Consider the following 22,910-nt stretch of genomic DNA (forward strand, 5'->3'; position numbering starts at 1 on the left):
ACATGAAGACCTGATGTGAGGCTCCTTTGTCTCCAGGGACCCTTTTCAGACTTGGATGGTGCGCTTAGCTTAGAGGTTCTCTCCTGACCATGGGTTGTGCATGGCTCTGCCCAGGCCTCATGGAAACAGGATCCCCGTGTGTGCAGAGGTGACGCTATCTAGAATCTGGATAAATCTGATGTTGTGTTGATCAAGTGGTCTCTTTTTTCACAATGATGGGAGAGGTGGTGAAGGGCTGTAGGGTCCCTGTAGAAGTTACGGCTCCCTACTTTGGTTTGTCCAAGATTCATATAAGAGAGACAACCCCAGCTTGAACCATTCGAGTGAAGCTTGGCTCCTGTGCCTGGCTAGTCCAGAGAAGACCTGGCCCCAGGCAGGGCTGGGTCACTTTGTCTTGTCCCCTGAGGTCCTTTTCTGGCTGTACTCCCTACATCCATCCAGTCTCTTCCTTCAGAATTGACCGCATCCTCCTGCCTTTCTTTTGGAGGTCAAGATGGCAGCCGATGGCCTCAAGCCTAGCCATGGCAGCTAAGGAGCCCCACTGGCAAGAAGGCTGCGCCCTCTCTCCTGTTGTTAGTTGTGTGAACGTGTTAGCTGCTCAATCAGGTCCAACCTTTTGCGACCCCATGGACGATAGCCCACCAGGCTTCTGTGTCCATGGAATTCTCCAGGAAAGAATACTGGAGTGGGTAGCCATTCCCATCTCCAGGGGATCTTCCTCACCCAGGAATGAAACCCAGATCTCCTGCATTGCAGACAGATTCTTTACTGTCTGAGCCGCCAGAGAAGCCCTATGAAGTTGATCATGTCCTGTTGTTTTTGGCCTACAAAAGTGGCAATTTCGTACAACTGAAATTCAGGGAAGAAAGTTGGTTGGCCTGCAATCCTTTGGACCAATCACTGATGTGGATGAAAGGGTGGTTACTGTGATTGGCAGGCCCTGTGGGCCAATCACTGGTGGGGGTAGATGGGTGGTTACTGTGATTGGCTGGCTTGCGTCCAGTGTGGCCCAATCATCAATAGGGATGGAGGGGTGGTTACTGTGATTGGCGGGCCCTGTGGGCCAATCACTGGTGGGGGTAGATGGGTGGTTACTGTGATTGGCTGGCTTGCGTCCAGTGTGGCCCAATCATCAATAGGGATGGAGATGCGGGTACTGTGATTGACAGGCCAAGGTCCAGGATGGACCAATCACTGATGGGGGTGGAGGATTGGTTATTGTGATTGGCAGCCCTGGGTCCAGTGTGGACCAGTCACTACTGTGATTAGTGTAGTGGGTGGGGCATATGACTGGAGTGGACTTTCCCTTTGGAAAAAGAATTCTAGGAAGACAAAAAGACATGGTCAGCCGCTTGCTATCGAAAATTAGAATTAAAGGCACAAAGCTGATCAACGACCAGCCAGTAACTGAGGCCTGGAGAGGTTCACTGCCCTGCTCGGGCCATGGAACTAGTTGGGCTGAAGCCGGAATGTGGTCATTGGTCTTCTGGCGACTAGCAGTCCTTGCACCTGACCAGAGAGAGTAGTGGGGGAAGGGCAGTTCCCATTTTCAAGGTGTTCTTCCTAAGAAAATGCTCAGTGCCCCAACTTAACACACAGCTCTGTCTTGGCTGAGCACTGTGTGGCATGGCCTGCAAGGAGCCTATATTAGCTTCCTGTTGCTGCTGTAACTTAGGGAGCTCCAGGGGAGCACCGGCTCCTGCCTTTTCCAGCTTCTAGAGGCGCCGCATCCCTGGCTTGCAGCCCCTCCCTCCATCCTCACAGCCAGCAGCGCAGCATCTCCTGTCTCTCTGCCTCTGACCCTTCCCCTCCCTCTTATAGTGGCCCTGTCTCAGGGGCCTTAATCCCACCTGCAGAGTCCCTTCTGCCCTGTGACATGTACTCATGGTCCCAGGACTAGGACAGGGGCGTCTTTGTGGACATTATCTTCTCTGCCACAGTGTCCAGGCAAAATGCTCTTTCTGTGGAAGTGCCTGGAGACACTGTCGGGTATTTTGGACCAAACAGTCATTGTATTTTCTGAGCTTCCCTTGGTTCCAAGGCAGATTTCAGAGTCTGATTTTTATCTGCCCTACACCAGACCTGCCAACATCTGGATGCGGTTTCTGCGCCCTTCTAGGAGGCCGCTTCAGGGTCGTGCCAGGGCATGAATGCGCTGGTGCGCGTCCAGGCCGGAGTTTGTCGGACTCCTAGCTGGGTCAGGGCTGCCAGCGGCCTGGCCTCTCCTGGGTTTGCTCGTTTGTTCAGATAATCCCTCTTGGCCTTCACATTCTGGGTGTTTCTGTCTGTGAACAGTTTTCCCTTCTCACTTCTCTGCTTCTGGCATATGTCAGTTCCTCTCTCTCAATTCCTTTCTATTTTTATTGGGGTAGATTATGTGTGTGTGCTGAGTGGCTTGTGTTCGACTCTTTGCAGCCCCATGGATTGTAGCCTGCCAGGCTGCTCTGTCAGTGAAATTCTCCAGGCAAGAATACTGGAGTGGGTTGCCATGCCCTCCTCCAGGGGATCTTTCCAACCCAGGGATCAAATCCAGGTCTCCCACATTGCAGACGGATTCTTTACCATCTGAGCTACCAGGGTAGATTATACATAATGTAGAATTCACCATCATAACCATTTTTAGGTGCACAGCTTGATGGCACTAAACACATTGACATGGTTGTGCAACCATCCCCACCATCATCTCTAGAACTTTTTCATCTTCCCAAGCTAAACCTCCATTCTCATTAAACACTGACTCCCAGTCCCCTCCCACTCCCTGGCCCCATCATCTGCTTCCTGTGTCTGTGGGTCTGGCTCCTCCAGGACCTCCTGTGAGTGGAATCAGTATCTGTCCTTCTGTGTCTGCTTCTGTCACTGAGCGTCATGTTCTCACGGCTCATCCAGGTGGTCGCAGGTGTCTGAATCTCCTTCCTTTTTAAGACTGAGTAACATTCTACTCTGTGGATGGACCACACTGTGTTTATCCATCATCCACCAGTGGACACTTGGGTTGCTTCTACCTTTGGCCAGTGTGAATGTGCTGCTCTGAACATAGGTGTGCAAATATCTGTTTGAGATCCTGCTTTTTGTTCTTTTGGGCGTATGTATACCCAGGAGTCAGCTTACTGCAGCATGTGGTGGTTCTGTGTTTAGTTTTTTGAGAACTCTCCAGACTGCTTCCCTGTTGGCTACACTGGTCTGTGTTCCCAGTGACCGGGCATGACGGGGCTAATTGCCTCACATCCTCGCCAGCGCTTGCTGTCTTCTGGTTTTTGACGATAAGCATCCTAATGGGCATATACCCTCTCCTTTAACACTTTTCCTTTGTGAGGCTGGTGGGGAGAACTGCGTGGTCAGAGGTCACAGCCTCTGTGCAGGACTGCCCTTGATTCTGAGGTCATTTGCAAGTTCAGGGATGTACTGGGTGAATGTGTTCCCACCATTTCAGTCCGAACCCCCAACACCTCAGGAGGTGCCCTCATTTGGATATAGGGTCTTTGTAGAAACAGTCAAGTTAAAACAAGGTCATTGGGGTGGGCTTTAATTCGATACAGCTGCTGTCCTTATAGCAAGGGGACGTTTGGACACTGGGAGAAGGCAGTGTAGAGATGGAGGCAGAGACTGAGTGACGCTGCCACAAGCCAAGTGACATCAAAGGTCACCAGCCACCCCTGGAAACCAGGCGAGAGCCTGAAACAAGTTCTCCCTCGTGGCTGCAGAGGAAGCTACCCTGCTGACATGCTGACCTCTGATTCTTGACCTCCAGAACTGGGAGGTCATCTCGTATAAGACCCCATGCTTGTGCTGCTTTGTTATGGCCACCCCAGGAAGCTAATAAGCAGGGGTGGTTCCCAAAACCACCATGAGGTTTGACAATTCACTAGAAAGACTCAGAAATCAGTAAGTGCTGTCATAGTCACAGTTATGGTTTAAGATTAGCTGTAACAGAGGAATGAAGATTATGGATTAAGGGATTTCTCTGATGGTTAAAGACCTTGATGTTGGGGAAGACTGAAGGTAGGAGAAGAAAAGGGCAACAAAGAATGAGATGGTTGGATGGCATCAATACTCAATAGATATAAGTTTGAGCAAACTCCGGGAGATGATGAAGGACAGTGAAGCCTGACATTCTGAAGTCCATGGGGTCACAGAGAGTCAAATACGACTGAATGACTGAGCAACAACTGGTGGTCCAGTGGCTGAAACTCCATGCTTCTAATACAGGGGTCCCGGTTCCATCCCTGGTCAGGGAGCTAGATCCCACAAGCCACAGGTGAGACCTGATGCAGCTAAATAAGTTAATAAAAATATTAACAAAAATAAGATGATGGATTAAGATCAACTAAAGGGAGAGAGACATAGGGCTGAGTCTAGCTGTCTGAGTCCCTTTGGGCTGCCGTTCCAAAATACCAAGACTGGGCAGCTGATACACAGCAGACATTTACGTCTCAGAATACTGGGGGCTGGACATCCAGCATCAAGGCACTGGCAGGTCCAGTGTCTGCTGAGGCCCTGTTTCTTGGCTCATCAGTGGCCATCTCTTTGCTGTGTCTTCTCATGGCAGAGGGTCCAGGGAGGTCTCTGGGGTACAACGCCATATTAGTTTCTGCTGTACAGCAAAGTGAATCAGCTGTATGTATACACATACTGGTGGTGTTGATGGTAAAGAACCCACCTGCCAGTGCAGGGGACATTAGAGATGAAGGTTTGATCCCTGAGTCAGGAAGATCCCCTGGAGGAGGAAATGGCAACCCACTCCAGTATTCTTGCTGGAGAATCTCATGGACAGAGGAATCTGGTGGGCTGCAGTCCATAGGGTTGCAAAGAGTCGGACACAACTGAAGCGACTTAGCATGCATCCTCTCTGTTTTGGATTTCCCTCCCATTTAGGTCACCACAGAACACTGAGTTCCCTGTGCCATACAGGAGATTTTCATTAGTTATTCATCTCATTTCTTTAAAAAAATTTTTAAATAATATTCTATTTAGCCGAATATAGTCTAGATGCTTTTTAACATATAGTCAGTATAAAGATTGTAAGATGTTTTACACGCTTTCTCTTTTTTCTTCACACTGTCTTGGAAATCCAGTGAGCATTTTTTGCTTATAGCATACCTTAACTTATTTCAAGTGCTCAGTAGTCACATGTGGCTAGTTGTTCTTTCGTCACTAAGTAGTGTCTTGGCTTTTTGTGACCCCATGGACCGTAGCCCACCAGGCTTCTCTGTCCATGGGATTTCCCAGGCAAGAATGCTGGAGTGGGTTTCCATTTTCTTCTCCTCTGGGTTCCCTTTATACGGGCACTAATCACATTCTGGGGGAGCCCCACCCTCATCACTTCCCAAAGGCCCCCACCTCCAAATATCAACCCATGGAAGGTTAGGGTTTTAACATATGAATTGGGAGTGGGGGACATGAACAGGAGGTTCCATGTCCTCTCCCTGCACAGTTGGGATGCAGTGTTCTCCCGGGATTGTTGTGTGACAACACACCTGAAGCACCGCCAGTCAGGCTGGCTCCCCAAGCTCCAGGGCACAGAGCTTTCACTGGGCACGACGGATTCCCTGACTGACTCATCACTCACCCACGTGGTTGACCTCAGTCTCCCAGAGACCACTTTCCAGAATTGGGGGCAAAGGCCAAAGTTTATTTCTGTTTGCTTTTAGAGTGTTCTATTTTATCCACCCTCCTACACGTTTTGTCATTAAGTCATAGAATAGGGACTTCCCTAGCAGTCCAGTGATTAAGATTCCCTGCTTCCAAAGTAGGGGATATGGGTTCAATCCCAGGTCAGGAAACTAAGATCCCAAATGCCATGTGGCACAACCAGAAAAAAAAATAACAGTCATATAGTATGAGGATAGCTTCCCAGATGGTGCTAGTGATAAAGAACCTGCCTGCCAATGCAGGAGACGTAAGAGACACACACTCTCTCTCTCTGAGATGTGGGGCTTATGTGGCTAAAACAGAGAAATCCCAGGGAAACTGAGACAGTTGGTCACTGTAGGTGTTGGCAAGATATCTAGAGGGAGAGTCAAGAGGGAGCTGAAGTGCTTTCTGAATTTGTGTGAAGCTCAACAGCTCTCTGTTGCTGACAGCAGCCCCTGGCTGACAGCCAGCAGAAAGAGGGGTCCTCAGCCCTACAAGCACAAGGAACCAGATTCTGGCCACAGCAGGGAGCTCAGGAGTGGATCCTCCCTGGTTGAGCCTCTGGATGAGAATGCTACCCAGCTCACACTTTTTTTTCTGCACCGCACAGCTTGTTGGATCTTAGCTCCTCTAGCAGGAATTGAACACATGCCACAGCAGTGAAAGTTCCTAATCACTGGACCTTCAGGGAACTCCCCCAGTTAATGCTTTGTTTGCAGCTGAGTGAGACCCTGAGCAGAGGACCCCTAAAACGTGCCAGATTCCTGAGCTGCAGAAACCATGAGATAATGAACATGCATTGTTTTAAGCAGCTGTGTGTGTGATAACTTGTTACATGGCAGCAGCTGACTAGCACACCTCCTCTAAGAGGGCCCTGGATTGCTCCCTCCTGCCACAGGGCTTTTACATATTTTGTTCCTACTATATGGACATCTATTGCTTCCACCGGGCACCAGATGGATTCCTGTTTATTCTTCAGAACTCATGTAACTCATCCCTCCATCAGGAAGCCTCCCCTGACCCCTGTCTAGATCAAAGCTTCCTTTTGACAGAGACCCAAAGCCCCATGGACGCAGCTGTTATTGTAGCCACAATTTTAATTTACTTGGGTCTCTGTCACTAATATTTATGCTCTGTGAGCTGAGAATCACATCTGTCTCATTAAGGGCTGGGTACCCAGCACAGGGCAGCCAGGCCCAGCCAGTCATAAATATCAGATTGATGGAGACAGTGAATGGAGCTTCTATGTTCAATGCTAAATAGCAGCGGGGCCCCTCTGTGCCCTAATGATGGTGTTGACAAGACAATTTGGAGAACACAGGAATCCTTAGAAAACCCAAGGGCTAGGGGGTGACAGGGCCAGCTGGGGTTGAATGAATGTAGTGTATGTGTTTGTAGGGGGGGCTGTCAATGAGCTCATACAGTACATTCGTGTTTCCAGCCCTAATCACAAAAGTGAATCTTGGTGTCTTTGTCCTTAAAACATTTCATCAAGTGATTCTTAGAGCTTCTCTGGCTCCTCAGACAGCAATTCAGCTCAAGTGTAAGAATAAAGGGGTGAGCACTGTGCGACCTTGCTCCCCACCCCTGCACTGCTTCCCTTCCTTACCGACTCTGGATGGCGGGGGTGAGGTACAGAGTGGCCATTCCCAGTAGGATGTGTTACCTTGATCGGATAGGACATTCTGGCTGGGCCCTGGAGTGGGGTTCCAGATTTAACAATAAACAAACAGCACACCCAGATAAATTTGAATTTCAGGCAAACAACAAATACATTTTGGGGAGACTTCCCTGGCAGTCCAGTGGCTAAGGCTCTGTGCTCCCAATTCAAGGGGCCTGGGTTTGATCCCTGGTCAGGGAACTAGATCCTGCATGCTGCAACTGAGATCCAGCATAGCCAAATAAATGACTTGAATAAAAAATTTTAAAATGGTTTGTCTTAATACAGTATGTTCCAAATTTCGCATAAGACATGTTAGGAACTGTATGTGTCAGGTTCTCTAGAGAAAGAACCAGTAGAATGGAGAGGAAGACAGGCACAGACCAGAATTAGCTCGCAATCATGGGAGCTGGCAAATGCAAAGTCTGCAGGGCAGGCTGGAGACCCTGCGAAAAGCTGATGTTGCAGCTCAAGTACAAAGGCCACCTAGAGGCAGTATTCTCCCTTCTTTGGGGGAAACCTTGATCTTTTCTCTTAAGGCCTTCAACTGATTGGATACAGCCTGCCCCGCCCCCCCCCCCCCCCACTACAGAAACTCATCTCCTTTACTCAACATCAACTAATTAAATGTTAATTATGTCTTCACAGCAATGTCAAGAACCATGTTTGGCCAAAACCCAGCATCATGGCCTAGCCCTATAGACACATAATTAACTATCACAGAATGTTTTTGTCATGTTTTTTTGTTTGCTTGTTTGTTTTGGCTGAGCTGTGTGGCATGTGGGATCTTAGTTCGCTGACCAAGGATCAAACCTGTGCCCCTATACTGGAAGCTTTGAGTCTTAACCACTGGACCACCAGGGAAGTCTATAGGTCTTATTCATCTGAAATTTAAGTTTGACTGGGTGTACTGTATTTTTGGGCTTTCTAGGAGGCGCTAGCGGTAAAGAACCCGCCTGCCAATGCAGGAGACATAAGAGATGTGGGTTCGATCTTTGCATCGGGAAAATCCACTGGAAGAGGGCATGGCAATCCACTCCAGTATTCTTGCCTAGAGAATCCGATGGACAGAGGAACCTGGTGGGCTACAGTGCATGGGGTTGCAGAGTCAGATACAACTGAAACGACTTTGCACGCACACACTGTATTTTATCTGATGTACAGACCCGCTGTCCATCCATATGGGCCTAAAAAGCAGCTCCATCCCCCCCAGAGAAGCACCTGGCCGAGTGCGCACCTTCGTGGAGCCCTGTCAAGGGAAGTAGAATGGGATTGTCTCCCCACTTCCTTCTGGGTAGTGTTCAAATGGGGAAGAGTGTGTCAGAGGCCAGATATGAGTCATTCTCTGCCCACGCAATGGAGGCAGCATCCATGGGGAGCAGGGGTGTGGGTAGGTAATGAGATCCACCGCTGCAGAGCCATAAAGGTGACTCATCCCCTCCTAGACAAAGGCTTCTCTGCAGGCTGAGGGTTTAGAGTAGAGGTCTGCTCAGGCCTCATGAGTGGAAGGGAATTATCCAGCCAGGTCGGGGGCAGGGGTATGCTGTGGGTGGGGAGGGCTGAACACATTCAAGGCTCTTGTAGTTGCAAGGAACAGAAGCCAACTGCCTTAAGTGAATTTGTTGGCGCTTGACACAGAGACACTTCAAAGGCAGAAGTGCCGGAGTTCAGCCTGTCACTACCTCTCAGCTCTGTTCTCTGTGAACTGAGAGTCTGAGATCCTGGATTCTGAGAGGCAGGAATTAGCCAGATGGCAGCATGCATTGTCTTCTGCCCATTTAACAGAGGAGGAAGCTGGAGGCCAGAGCTGTTAGATCTCACAGCTTATTCTTACCCTTTGTCGTTTTAGTCGGTCAGTCATATCTGACTCTTTGCAACCCCATGGACTGTGGGGTTCCTCTGTCCATGGGATTTCCCATGGACAAGAATACTGGAGTGGCTTGCCATGCTGTCCTCCAGGGGATCTTTCTAATCCAGGAATCGAACCCTTGTCTCTTGCATTGGCAGGTGGAATATTTACCACTGAGACACCATCCTCCCTAATAAGAGATTTTAAAATATATATATCATTAATTGTTATGATGGAGAATCAGCTTAATGCTAAAATTTTGCATACTCATAAAAATGCCATTGTTGTAAAGCAACTATACCCCAATAAAAATTGATACAATTAAAAAAAAAAAAAAAAACGGGACTTCCCTGGCAGTCCAGTGGTTTGGACTTTGCCTTCCAAATGCAGGGGGTGCAGGTTCCATCACTGGTTGGGAAGCTGGGATCCCACATGCCTTGAGGCCAAAAAATACCAAAGCATAAAACAGAAGCAATGTTGTAACAAATTCAGTAAAGACTTAAAAAAAATATTTTTAAATGGACTTCCCTGCTGGCACAGTGGGTAAGACTCCACCTGCCAATGCAAGGGACACAGGTTTGATCCCTGATCTGGGAAGATCTCCTATGCTGCAGAGCACCTAAGCCAGTGTTCCACAACTACTGAGCCTGTGCTCTGGAGCCGGGGAGCTGCAACTGCTGAAGCCGGCATGCTGGAGAACCCGGGCTCCCCATCAGGAGAAGCCACTGCACTGAGAAGCCCGAGCATCAAAGCAAAGAGGAGCCCTGCTCTCTGCAACTGGAGAAAGCCCAGCCATGCAGACCCAGTACAACCAAAAATAAAATTTAAAAAACGTAAAAAGAATGAAGCCATTGGGAATTCCCTGACAGTTCAGTAGTTAGGATTCTGTCCACACTTTTGCTGCCACAGCTGTGGGTTCAATCCCTGGTCGGGGAACTAAGATCCCACAAGCTGTGTGGTGCAGCCAAAAAAAAAAAAAAAACACCAAAGCCATTAGTTGACTTTCAAATAGCATTTAGTGGATGAAGGAGCATTATAGTCACTGTCTATGCCACACCACATCACCTCACGCTTAGTGGCTTAAATCAACTCACATCTGTTAACAAGAGTCCTGGCTTGTTTCGGGCGCTATTCATGGCAGCTACGTTTGCACAAGGAAGACCCTTGCTTAGGGGAAGAGAAGTGCCCCCCTAGCTCTGACCTTGCTTTTCTGCCTCTCTTCTGCTCACCTCCAGGTCTCTGTCCCTCTGTCCGGGAGCCATGGAGCCCACTGCCAGTGACTTACAGCTGGTGCCTGGACCCACCAAGGGTGTCCTGGCTGCAGATGCCATGTGCTGCCAGGCGGCACTCTCCACTGTCGTGGCCACCAGCATCGTCCTCGTCACCCTGGGAGTCCTTGTGGGTGAGTGGCCATGGGCTTGCTCGGGTCCACACACCAGGAGACTGGCAGAAAGATGCCTGGGAGTCACTCAGGGGTGTCCCAGAGCAAAGGGTCAAGTGTCCAGGCCACGGAGGCCACCAGGAGCAAGGCAAGGGGGCCTGGCGCTGGATGTTGCAGCACTTAGCGCCAGGCTAGGCACTGGGAGCCTGGGCGTCATGGTAATACCTGCAAATTTCAGGTCTCCCACATGTAGGGTTCTTAAAGAAGATTCATGGCCAGGGTGAAATGGAGACCAGTAGGGAAATGAACTTACTTTGAGAAATTTGGAAATATATAAGAAATATATAAGAAAATATAAGAAATGAGTGAGCAGTCATTAACTTTCCCACCTCCCACAATCAACAGTGGCTCCCATTTTATTATTATTACTTTTTGCCAGCCACATGGCATGCTGGATCTGAGTTTCCCAACCAGGAACTGAATCCATGCTCCTGCTGTGGAAGCCCTGAGTCTTAACCATTAGACCCCCAGAGAAGTCCCTCTCGCTTCATACAAAATAAGGCTTCCCAGGTGGCGCTAGTGGTAAAGAACCCACCTGCCAATCCAGGAGGCATAAAAGACACGGATTGGATCCCTGGGTCGGAAAGATCCCCTGAAAGAGGGAATGGCAACGCACTCCAATATTCTTGCCTGGACAATTCCATGGACAGAGGAGCCTGGTGGACTACAGTCCATGGGGTCGAAAAGAGTCAGACACAACTGAGCGCCCACCCACAGATACAAAATGATGACCTGTTGTGAATGCTGTGGGCTGCAGTTACAGAAACACAGGGAGGTCTTTTTATGTCAGTGGAAGGCTCCAGCAGACGCCTACCAACTGCACAGAGTTCCAGAGCTGCCCCGCACCTCCGCGTGGTAGCCCTGAGCCCCAGTGCCATTTACACTTAGTTTAAATGACAGGTAAAATCCAGTTCCTCCATCCCTGCCAGCCACATTTCACGGGTGGCTCATGGTTCCTGCAGGGGATGCTCAGATCTAGGACCTTCCGCCATCACTGGAAGTTCTGCTCTGAGCCGAGCTCCTTTTGAGAACAGTTTCTTAGTTCTGTGTGGGGGCGTGAAAGTCACCCTTCGTTCATGAAATGATGATGGTAACTGGCAGTTTTGGGAGGAAATGGTGTCATGTGGCAAAATAATAAGTTGGCAACCCAATGTGGGATGTATATAGTTCAATATTTAAAATGTGTATATTTTTATATATATTTTAAATGTATAGATGAATGTTTGTGAATATCTGGAATAGCTGGAAGTCTGGCATGGCTGATAGATGCCCTCTGATGGCTGTGAGGTGAAGTGCAGGAAAACTTTTTTTTTGTGTGTGTGTGTGTGTGCGCGCGCGCGCGCATGTGGCCCGCCCCCCGCCCCGCCGTCCTCCCGCAGGAGTCAGTTTCACAGCTCCATTCTAGAAGCACAGATACATTCTGGGACAACAGTTAGATCATATCTCCAGCAGAACCTCTGAAGCCAAGGAAGGCTTTAAGAAGCACTTAAAATTTAAAAACAATTTTAAAATTACAGATCAAATTTGTCCCTTTCCCAGACAGCTCAGAATTTTATTCCGCCGTGTACAGTTTTACATGGGCCCTTGGCTGGACTGTTTCTCCAAGTGCATGGGAGCCGTGGTATTTCAGAGGAAAAGTGTGGGGCTTATTGGGGGCGCAGAGCATAAGCACTTGTGTCCACATAGCAGGGTTCTTATTATCTTTCTTTTTAGTTCCTTGCAGGAGAAAACAACCATTTTTAGAATTTAGTCTCTTTGTTCTATTCAATAAGTAAATATCAATCTGGATGAATATTCATTCCAGTAAATAGAGCTGGGACCTGACTTCCATAGTGTAGATGACAGCTACTTCTATTTTTAAATTAAAAAAATTTTTTTTCTTTGGCTATGCCAAATGGCTTGTGGGGTCTTAGTTCCCTGACCAGGAACTGAACCCAGGGCCACGGTAGTACAAGTGCTGAGTCCTAACCACTGGGCCAAACCACATGGCATGTGGGATCTTATTTCCCTGAACAGGGATTGAACCCAAGCCTCCGGAATTGGCAGCTCAGAGTTTTGAAAGATTGCTGCTACAAGTCATGAATGATGCTGGGATTCTTGGCCTCCGGAGGAGAAGAATTCTATCTGGGGCCAGGGATGAGGCTTGATCGCTCAGAGCTTTTTGTATAATAAAGTTTTATTAAATTATAAAAGAGATAGAGAAAGCTTCTGACATAGACATCAGAAGCGGGTAGAAAGAGTATCCCCCTGCTAGTTTATAGTAAGAAGTTATATACCTATTAGCAGGCTGCTAATTAGAGAAAAGAAATGCCTCAAAACTGAGAGTTGCACCAGGCCCCTCAATCACAACATGCATTATGAGATAGCATTGTCACAAGGTGAGTTATCCTAGGCCATAAAACAATTGATTTCCAAGTAAATACATAGTTTCATTAACATAGGTTAAGAGAATATTTCCAGGAGTAAAACATACTGGTTTGTTGAGCCATTATCGGTTCTGAGTCTTAGGCCAAACCGACTTAAAGAAAGGCAGATTCTAAGATAAATACACAGTTCATTAACATAGCTTAAGAAAAACATTTCCATCAGAAAAACTGCATTGGGTAGCTCAAGGTTTGAGAAAAGTTCAGGTGGAACCAGGTGTCCTCATGGCACCACAGAATTTTAAAAGAAACCTCAAGGAAGAACAACCTCTGACACTTGTAGTTTGTTCTGACACTTATAGTCTGTTTCCTCTGCCTGGGGACCCCTAGCCTTCCTGCCTGTTACCCCCTCAGTTTTAACTATTGGACCACCACCTGTTTTTAAAATTTAGCAATTATGATCATTTTTGACTGGGGGCCCCTTTGCCAGTCTTGCATATTTTTTGACAGAAACATGTACTCTGTAGGTTATATTCTTTACTTTAAGACATTTTATGTTCTTTGTTGTTATGTGGTTTCCACAGTGTTTCCAACAGTTGGAAACTGTGTTATTCAGGGGTTGGCATCATGGGTGGGGGTCTGAGGGTCCTAGTATCCCTGACTGTGGCCATTCCCCTGTCGTACTTGGTGCCTTCTTGCAAGGAAAGTGAAAGTGTTAGTCACTCAATTGTGTCCGATTCTTTACGACTCTATGGACTGTAGCCCACCAGGCTCCTCTGTCCATGTGATTCTCTAGACAAGAATACTAGAGTGGGTAGCCATTCCCTTCTCCAGGGGATCCTCCCGACCCAGGGATCAAACCCTGGTCTCCTGCTTTGCAGGTGGATTCTTTACCATCTGAGCCACCAGGGAGGAGGTGGGAATTGCCCAAAGTTGAGGTCTTTTGAGGCCATTTCAGCCCTTTTTGGCTGAAGTTGACCCGGGGCCCTGGGCCAGATGTTTCTAGGGGTAGCCAGTCTTCCCCTTAAGGGAACCTGGGGACACCTGGGGCTTTTGTGCTGGCCCTGGGGGCCTTCAGGTGAGTGATGGGTGAGAGTGGATGAGGGGGCATGCAGTGACTTCCCTGACGGTCCAGTGGTTAGGACTTACAGGGGATACAGGTTTGATCCCTGGTAGGGGAGCTACGATCCCACATGCCTAGTGGTCAGAAACCAAAAACATAAAGCAGAAGCAATGTTGGAACAAATTCAATAAAGATTTTCTTAAAAAATAGTCCTCTTTAAAAAAAAAAAAAAGAGCACTGTTAATAGTCACCCAACCCCCAGGGAGTCAGCCAACCCCCATTAGTTGGGATGACCAGCCCTGGGGTGCAGGGGCCCCTGGAGGCCAGCTTCCCTGAGCCCTGCCCCTGCAGTGTGCGCTCTCATGGGCCCTGGTCTCGTCCGCAGCTTCCCTCTCTACACAGGGCATCGACGTGGAGCACATAGCCGAGCTGCGTGGGATCCGGTTTGCCCCCAGCTTGCAGCAGGAGACCTCAGAGTACTACCGCACACTGACACCCGCTCTGGAAATGCTGGTGAGGGTCCTGGGAGCCAGGGGTGGGGGCGGCAAGTGGGTGGCCAGGTGCTCTGACTGAGGCAGCAGGGCAGAGAGGAGGCTGAGGAAGACAGAGGGGCCATGGGATGAACAGGGAGCTGCTGGCGCTTTCGAGAAAGCAGGGGATGGCAGCATCGGGTGGGAACCTCCGTCTGCAAGACCCATAGGTCTTATTGGAAGGTTGTAAACTGCATTTCAGTAGAGAAATCAGAACTTTGCTATGTGGCTGGTGGGAATCTGAAAAGGGGCAGCCTCTGTGGAAGGCAGTGTGGCAATTTGACTCTGATGCTGGGAAAGATTGAAGGCAGGAGGAGAGGGGGCCAGCAGAGGATGAGATGGTTCGATGGCATCACCAACTTAATGGACTTGAGTTTGAGGAAACTGCAGGAGTTGGTGATGGACAGGGAAGCCAGGCGTGCTGTAGTGCATGGGGTTGCAAAGAATTGGATACAACTAAGCGACTGAACGACAAACAGCAATACCATCTGACCCAGCCATTCCGTTCCTGGGTGTCTGCCCCAGAGAAACAAAAACGTGTGTCCACACAGAAACCTGCACACGATGCTCACAGCACCATGAGTCACGATAACCCCGAAGTGAAAGCAACCGGACTGTCCATCGGCAGATAACTGAGAAAGAGTTGTGATCCCTCCACACCCGGGAGCGCCACCCAGCCCTGACACTCACTACCACAGACCCTGTAGGACAGACCCTGAGAACACGATGCTCAGTGAGAGGAGCAGACACAGGAGGACAGACAGGGTTGATTCCACTGATGGGAAATGCGCAGAGCAGGCAGGTCCGCAGACACAGAGAGTGGGTTCCTGCTTGTCAGGGGCTGGGGGAGGGGCTGGGGGGTAACTGGTAATGGGGATGGGCTTCTTTTGGAGTGATGAGAATGTTTTAAAATCGTGGTGAGTTGTACAAATCTGTGAATGTACTAAAACCCCATCTAACTGTATACTTTTAAAAGGTGAGTTTTTATGGTAGGTGACTTATACCTCTTTTTTTGGCTGCATTGTGTGGCATGCTGAACTTCCCTGACCAGGAATTGAACCCGTGCCCCCTGCAGTGGAAGCACACAGACTTAACCACTAGACCACCAAAGAAGTCCAACTTATACCTCACTTATTTTTTGGTTTTTTTTTTTTTTTGGTCATGCCATGTGGCATGTCGGATCTTAGTTCCCCTGAAAGTGAAAGTGTTAGTCACTCTCATGTCCGATTGTTTGCGACCCCATGGACTGTAGCCCGCCAGGCTCCTCTGTCCATGGGATTCTCCAGGCAAGAATCCTGGAGTGGGTTGCCATTTCTTCCTTCAGGGGATCTTCCCCACCCAGGGATCAAACCCAGGGCTTCCACATTGCAGGCAGATTCCCCTTACCAGGGATGGAACTAATGCCCACTGCAGTGGAAGCTCAGAGTCTTAAACACTGGACCACCAGGGAAGTCCAAATTCATCCATTTTTAAAGTGACATTTAGTACATTCATAGAGTTGTGCAACTATTACCTCTAATTCCAGGAGCTTTCATCACCACAAAAGGAAACCCTGTCTCCCCGTCCGCAGTCACTCCCATCCCCTCCCAGCCCCTGACCACCAGGAACCCACTCCCTGTGTCTGTGGACCTGCCTGCTCTGCACGTTTCCCATGGGTGGAATCACACCCTGTGTGTCCTTCTGTGTCTGCTTCTCTCACTGAGCATCGTGTTCTCAGGGTCTGTCCACGTGGTTGTGAGTGTCAGGGCTTCACCTCTGTTCATGGCTGAGTGATGCTCCGTGTGTGGAGAGACCACTTGTGTCTCCATCATGTGTTGGTGGAGCTGTGTCTTCATAGGCACGACCTGGGACTGCCCACCCCATCACTCACTCAGCAGTGTGAGCTGACTGCACACGTGGAGTTGAAGAGGAGGTGCTTCTCTCCTCCTCCCCCACTCTCCAGCCAGGGGTCTTCATGGGGTCTCACATTTGTGGCTGTTGTTTCTGTTGCAGTTTGTCAGCAGCTTTCAAGAGACAGAGTTGGAGTCCAGCTGCGTGGGCTGCACGGTGCTGAGTTATTGGTGAGTAAGGGCCTCCTGGGGGTAAAGGATCTTGGGGGACCCCTGGATTTGCAGAGAATTCCAGCTGAGAAGTGCCCTCCCTCTCAAGGCCAATGTCCTCCCCACCAGGGAGGGCAACGCCAGCGTCCTGGTGCGTTTCCAGCTGCACTTTCTGCTGCTGGCCCTGTGGACACCGAGCCCAGGCCTGGAGGAGCAGCTATTGCAGCAGGGACTTCATGTGAGGCTGCAGGGCCTCGGCATGCCCCTGGCCCCCTATGGCACCATTGTGTCTGCCCAGCTCACAGGTGAGTGACCCCAGGGTTGTGGCATCCCCCATCCCCCTGTGGCACCATCGTGTCTGCCCAGCTCACAGGGGAGTGACCCCAGAGACAAGGAGACTTTGGGAGGGACATGCTGGGGGAGGGGAGCCAGATGGAAATTGCATTAAACTTGACACTTTCCATAATCGACCCTTTCGGTGATGAGGAAACATATATACATTGCTTTACCTTCAATGGTAGACACCACAGGGTGGCAACTTGTAATTATTTCATCTTTGCCACCCACTGGGTCTCTGTCAAGATGACTCAATCTGGCTAACATAGCACAAAAGCAGCAAAGACAATATATAAACAAATGGACACTTATCTGTGTATCAATAAAACTTTCTTTATAAAAACAAGTGGTGGGCCAGATTTGGCCCCTGGCCCCCTGGTATAGAACTAAGCATAGATGTTATGCTTTAAAATTCTAAGATCGATGTGTGTTGGGATTTGAAAGCCAGATGTGATTTCAGAGTGTGCAGATTAAAATATTGTTGCCTTGACCTAGCATGGAGGACATTTACAGTCCCCTTCTACCAGCCCTGACACACTTGGTGTCTTAGGAACCTCGCCAGTGCTAGGAGAGATTTCTGCACAGATGAAACTGTTTCAGGCCTACACCATCCACTCTGGCAGCCACCTGCCCCATGCAGGTGTTGTGCTCTTATTATGAGGAACAGAATATTTTATCTGATTTTATCTCAGTTGAGTTAAGTTAGAATTTAAGTGGCTCCCAGGTGGATCGTGCAGTTCCCTGCTTTGCAACATGATGTTGTCAAAGAAATTCGCCACTCACTAAATAATCTTTTATCTCTTCGTTTTGCTGCAGGAAGCCAGAAGGGGCCGCTGACAGAAAGAGACTTAAAATCAGGTGTGTTTTGATGAATGGATAAAGAAGATGTGTTTCCACCACACATTACACATATACACAGTGGAATACTACTCAGCCATAACAAAGAATGAAATAATGCCATTTGCAGCAACCTGGATGGACCTAGAGATTCTCATACTAGAAGTCAGTCAGGCAGAGAAAGACAAATACCATATGGTATCACTTATATGTGGAATTTAAAATATGTTACAACAAACTTATCTACAAAACAGACTCACAATATTGAGAACAGATTTAGGATAGCCACGGTGGAGGAGGGTCAGGGAGGGAAGGATTATGGGTTAGGGATTAGCAGATGCAAACTATTATATATAGGATGGATAAACAATGAAGTCCTACTGTATAGCACAGGGAACTATTAATATATTCAATGTCCTGAGACAAAACATAATGGAAAAGAATATGAAAAAGAACACATACATGTGTAACTGAAGCTTTGCTACACAGCAGAACTGAACACATTATAAGTCAACTATTGTTGTTGTTCAATCGCTCAGTTGTGTCTGACTTTTTGTGACCCCATGGACAGCAGCATGCCAGGCTTCCCTGTCCACTGTCTCCAGGAGTTTGCTCAAATTCATGTCCATTTAGCCATCCAACCATTTCATCCACTGTCATTCCCTTCTCCTCCTGCCTTCAATCTTTCCCAACATTATGATCTTTTCCGGTGAGTCGACTCTCTGCATCAGTTGGCCAAAGTATTGGAGCTTCAGCATCAGTCCTTCCAATGGATCTTCTCAATGTCCAAGTGATTCTCAAGAGTCCTCCAGCACCACAGTTCGAAAGCATCAGTTCTTCAGCGCTCAGCCTTTTTTATTTTCCAGTTCTCACATCTATACATGACTACTGGAAAATCCATAGCTTTGACTATATGGACCTTTGTAGGCAAAGTAATATCTCTGCTTTTTAATACACTGTCTAGGTTTGTCATCACTTTTCTTCCAAGGAGCAAGTGTCTTTTAATTTCATGGCTGCAGTCACCATCAACAGTGATTTTGGAGCCCAAGAAAATAGAATCTGTCACTGCTTCTATTGTTTCCCCATCTATTTGCCATGAAGTGATGGAACTGGATGCCATGATCTTCGTTTTTTGAATGTTGAGTTATAAGCCAGCTTTTTCACTCTCGTCTTTCACCTTCATCAAGAAGCTGTTTAATTCCTCTTCACTTTCTGCCATTAGGGTGGTGTCATCTGCATATTTGAGGTTATTGATATTTCTCCTGACAGTCTTGATTCCAGCTTGTGATTCATCTAACCTGGCATTTTACAAGACGTACTCTACATGTAAGTTAAATAAGCAGGGTGACAATATACAGCCTTGACATACTCCTTGCCCAATTTTGAACCAGTCTGTTGTTCCACGTCCAGTTCTAACTGTTGCTTCTTGACCTGCATACAGGTTTCTCAGGAGGCAGGTAAGGTGTTCTGGTATTCAGTTCAGTCGCTCAGTAATGTCCGACTCTTCGCGACCCCATGAATCACAGCACGCCAGGCCTCCCTGTCCATCACCAACTCCCAGAGTTCACTCAAACTCATGTCCATCCAGTCGGTGATGCCATCCAGCCATTTCATTCTCTGTCATCCCCTTCTCCTCCTGCCCCCAATCCCTCCCAGCATCAGAGTCTTTTCCAATGAGTCAACTCTTCGCATGAGGTGGCCAAAGTATTGGAGTTTCAGCTTTAGCATCCCATCTCTTTAAGAATTTTCCACAGTTTTTGTGATCTACACAGCCACAGGCTTTAGCATAGTCAATGAAGCAGAAGTAGATGTTTTTCTGGAATTCTCTAGTTTTTTCTATGACCCAGTGTATGTTGGCAATTTGATCTCTGGGTCCTCTGCCTTTTCTCAATCCAGTTTGAACATCTGGAAGTTCACAGTTCACATACTGTTGAAGCCTAGCTTGGAGGATTTTGAATATTTCTTTGCTAGCATGTGAAATGAGTGCAATTGTGCAGTAGTTTGAACATTCTTCTTTGGGATTGGAATGAAAACTGCCCTTTTCCAGTCCTTTGGCCGCTGCTGAGTTTTCCAAATTTGCTGGCATATTGAGTGCAGCACTTTAACAGCATCATCTTTTAGGATTTGAAATAGCTCAGCTGGAATTCCATCACCTCCACTAGCTTTGATCCTAGTGATGCTTCCTTGGGCCCACTTGGCTTCACACTCTGGGATGCTCTAGGTAAGTGACCACACAATTGTGGTTATCCAGGTCATTAAGGTCTTTTGTGTATAGTTTTTCTGTGTTGCCTCCTCTTCTTAATATCTTCTGCTTCTATCAGGTCCGTACTGTTTCTGTCCTTTATCGAGCCCATCTTTGCATGAAATGTTCCCTTGGTATGTCTAATTTTCCTGAAGAGATCTCTAGTCTTTCCCATTCTATTATTTTCCTCTGTTTCTTTGCATTGTTCACTCACAAAAGCTTTCTTATCGCTCCTTACTATTCTCTGGAACTCTGCATTTAAATGGGTTTATCTTTCCCTTTGTCCTTTGCTTTTCGCTTCTTCTCTTTTCTCATCTATTTGTAAGTCCTCCTCAGACAACCATTTTGCCTTTTTGGGTTTTTTTTCTTGGAGATGGTTTTGATCACTGCCTCCTGTACAATGTTACGAACGTCTATCCATAGTTCTTCAGGCACTCTATCAGATCTAATCCCTTGAGTCTATTTGTCACTTCCACTGTATAATCATAAGGGATTTGATTTAGGTCATACCTGAATGGCCCAGTGGTTTTCCCTATGTTCTTCAATTTAAGTCTGAATTTTGCAATAAGCAGTTCATGATCTCAGCCACAGGCAGCTCCTGGTCTCTCTCTCTCTCTCTTTTTTTTTTTCCTGACTGTATAGAGCTTTTCCATCTTTGGCTGAAAATAATATAATCAATCTGCTTTCAGTATTGACCATCTGATGATGTCCATGTGTGGAATCATCTCTTTTGTTGTTGGAAGAGGTGTTCGCTATGATCAGTTCATTCTCTTGGCAAAACTCATTAGCCTTTGCCCTGCTTATAAATCAACTGTACTTCAATTTTTAAAAATCAAGTATGTTTCTTCAGCTCCTTGCCCTCTGACCAGTTTTCTCTGTTTGCAAACACCAAGAAAGGTTTCCTGAAGCTTCTTTAAGGCACACAAAGGAAATCCCTCAAACACAGTAAATGCTAGTTTTGTGCACCAGTCTTTTATGGGGGAGATGGAGTCATAGTCCTGTGTGAGCAAAGGATTTAAAAAATGAGGCACTTTTAATTATTCAGAGCTAATCACCTATGGACCACCTAGAATTTCATTGCTTTAAATAGTTTGATGACTGCCCTCCCAGCTGGCTCACAACATGTGCTATCACACAGTGTCCACCTCTTTGTGACCGCATGGACTGCAGCACATCAGTCTCCTTTGTCCATGGGGTTTCCCAGGCAAGAATGCCTGAGTGGGTTGCCATTTCCTTCTCCAGGGGATCTTCCTGTCCCGGGATTGAACCCATGTCCCTTGCATCTCCTGCACTGGCAGGTAGATTCTTTTACATCAATGGTTCCCAACTAGTTTGTAGTCGTGACGACTGGGGGGCTCCTGGCATCCAGAGGTGGTGGGCTGGCAATGCTGCTCTCCACCCCACAGTGCCCAGGATGGCGCCCCACCCTGCAGAGAATGACTGACCCTAAATGTGAACCTACACTTCAGTGACAAATTTTATGTTATATGTACTCTACTACAATTTTAAAAATTTCACCTATTTCTTTTTTAAAAAAATGGATGGTAGAAATGTAAAAGTACACGCATGGGACATGTATGCTTGGGTTGCACAGCCCTGGCCCGGGTGCTGACTGGCATTCTTACATGTTATGTGTCCGTACTAACTCTGAGAAGATTATTTCAGAAAGACTCAGTGAAAAGAAAGCAGAGAAGTGATGTTTTTCCTGCTCTGGAGTTTCTCCCTGGAGAGAGAAATCTCTGTGCAGGCAGGAGAGATGGAGTGAGGTCAAGTGCCTGGTTCTTATCTGTCCTCAGGTCGCTGTCCAGGGAATGCCTTTTCCTGCGGGAACAGCCAGTGTGTGACCAAGGTGAACCCAGAGTGTGATGACACAGCGGACTGCTCCGACGGCTCCGACGAGGCCCACTGTGGTCAGTCTGCCTGTCTGAACTGGCCCAGTCACACTCCCTTTCCAGGGTCAGCTGCTGGCTCTGCCCTCTGGCCCACTGTGCCCATCACATGGAGACATGTGGGTCTGGCATTCACTGCAGCTGGGCAGAGAAAGGGAGGGAGCACCTGTTATATGACAAGAAACATGAGCAGGAAGCAGAGAAGGGAGAGCTTGAGTTGTGTGGGTGAGACGGGAAGATATCAGGCTGATAAGAAGTCCTGGTCAAACTGTGGGAAGCCTCGAATACCAGGAACTGGAGGTCTGTCCTGTACATAGTGGGGAGTCACCAAAAGGATCTGAGCAAGGGCAAATTACAGTTGAAATGTCATAAGAGTTAGTCAACATTTTTCTAACAATGCTAGCCCATGCGATAAGGCAGGAACAGTGGTATAAGTATTGGAAAGGAAGAGGGAAAACTATTAAAATTTGGATATGATTATCTAAATGAATCAATAAATTGACTAAAAGGAGATTGGAAAAATAAGACAGTTCAACAATGAGGGGGAGATAAATCCTAGCACATGAAAAAGTTATTGCTTTTCTTTATACAAATAATAACAGGTTAGAAGATATAATGGAAAAAAAAATCTCACTGTTGATCAATATGTGCTCAGTCACTCAGTTGTGTTTGATTTTTTGTGACCCCATGGATTGTAACCTGCCAGGCTCCTCTGTCCATGGGATTTCCCAGGCAAGAATACTGGAGTAGGTTGCTGTTTCCTCCTCCAGGGGATCTTCCTGACCCAGGGATTGAACCTGCGTCTTTCATATCTCCTGCATTGGGAGGAAGATTCTTTCCCACTGCACCACCTGATCAATAGCAACACAAAATAAACATGCCTCATGTCTATAATAACAATTAAATAGAGTTAGAAAATGTTGCTGAAGGACATAGAAGGAGACTAAATAAACAGAGATATGGCATCCTATGAAAAGATGGACATATAAAGACTTTGAAACTTTCAAAATACATGGTGAGGAACACATTC

The 22,910-nt window shown here is 47.6% G+C and overlaps 1 protein-coding gene across 1 annotated transcript in view; it reads left to right on the plus strand.

The window, feature by feature from the left end:
• TMPRSS9 (transmembrane serine protease 9) overlaps positions 1-22,910 on the plus strand; it is a 54,633-nt gene that overhangs the window by 14,489 nt on the left and 17,234 nt on the right. Inside the window, exons 2-7 of the mRNA XM_055429926.2 lie at positions 10,376-10,542; positions 14,393-14,520; positions 16,530-16,597; positions 16,706-16,881; positions 17,729-17,770; positions 21,788-21,901. Coding sequence (XP_055285901.2) covers positions 10,401-10,542; positions 14,393-14,520; positions 16,530-16,597; positions 16,706-16,881; positions 17,729-17,770; positions 21,788-21,901 — 670 coding nt within the window. The 5' untranslated portion in view covers positions 10,376-10,400. The remainder of the gene's footprint in view (positions 1-10,375; positions 10,543-14,392; positions 14,521-16,529; positions 16,598-16,705; positions 16,882-17,728; positions 17,771-21,787; positions 21,902-22,910) is intronic.

The sequence above is a fragment of the Moschus berezovskii genome, chromosome 8 (assembly GCF_049115385.1).
Source record: "Moschus berezovskii isolate FMDL1 chromosome 8, NW_MosBer_1.0, whole genome shotgun sequence".
NCBI lineage: Eukaryota > Metazoa > Chordata > Mammalia > Artiodactyla > Moschidae > Moschus > Moschus berezovskii.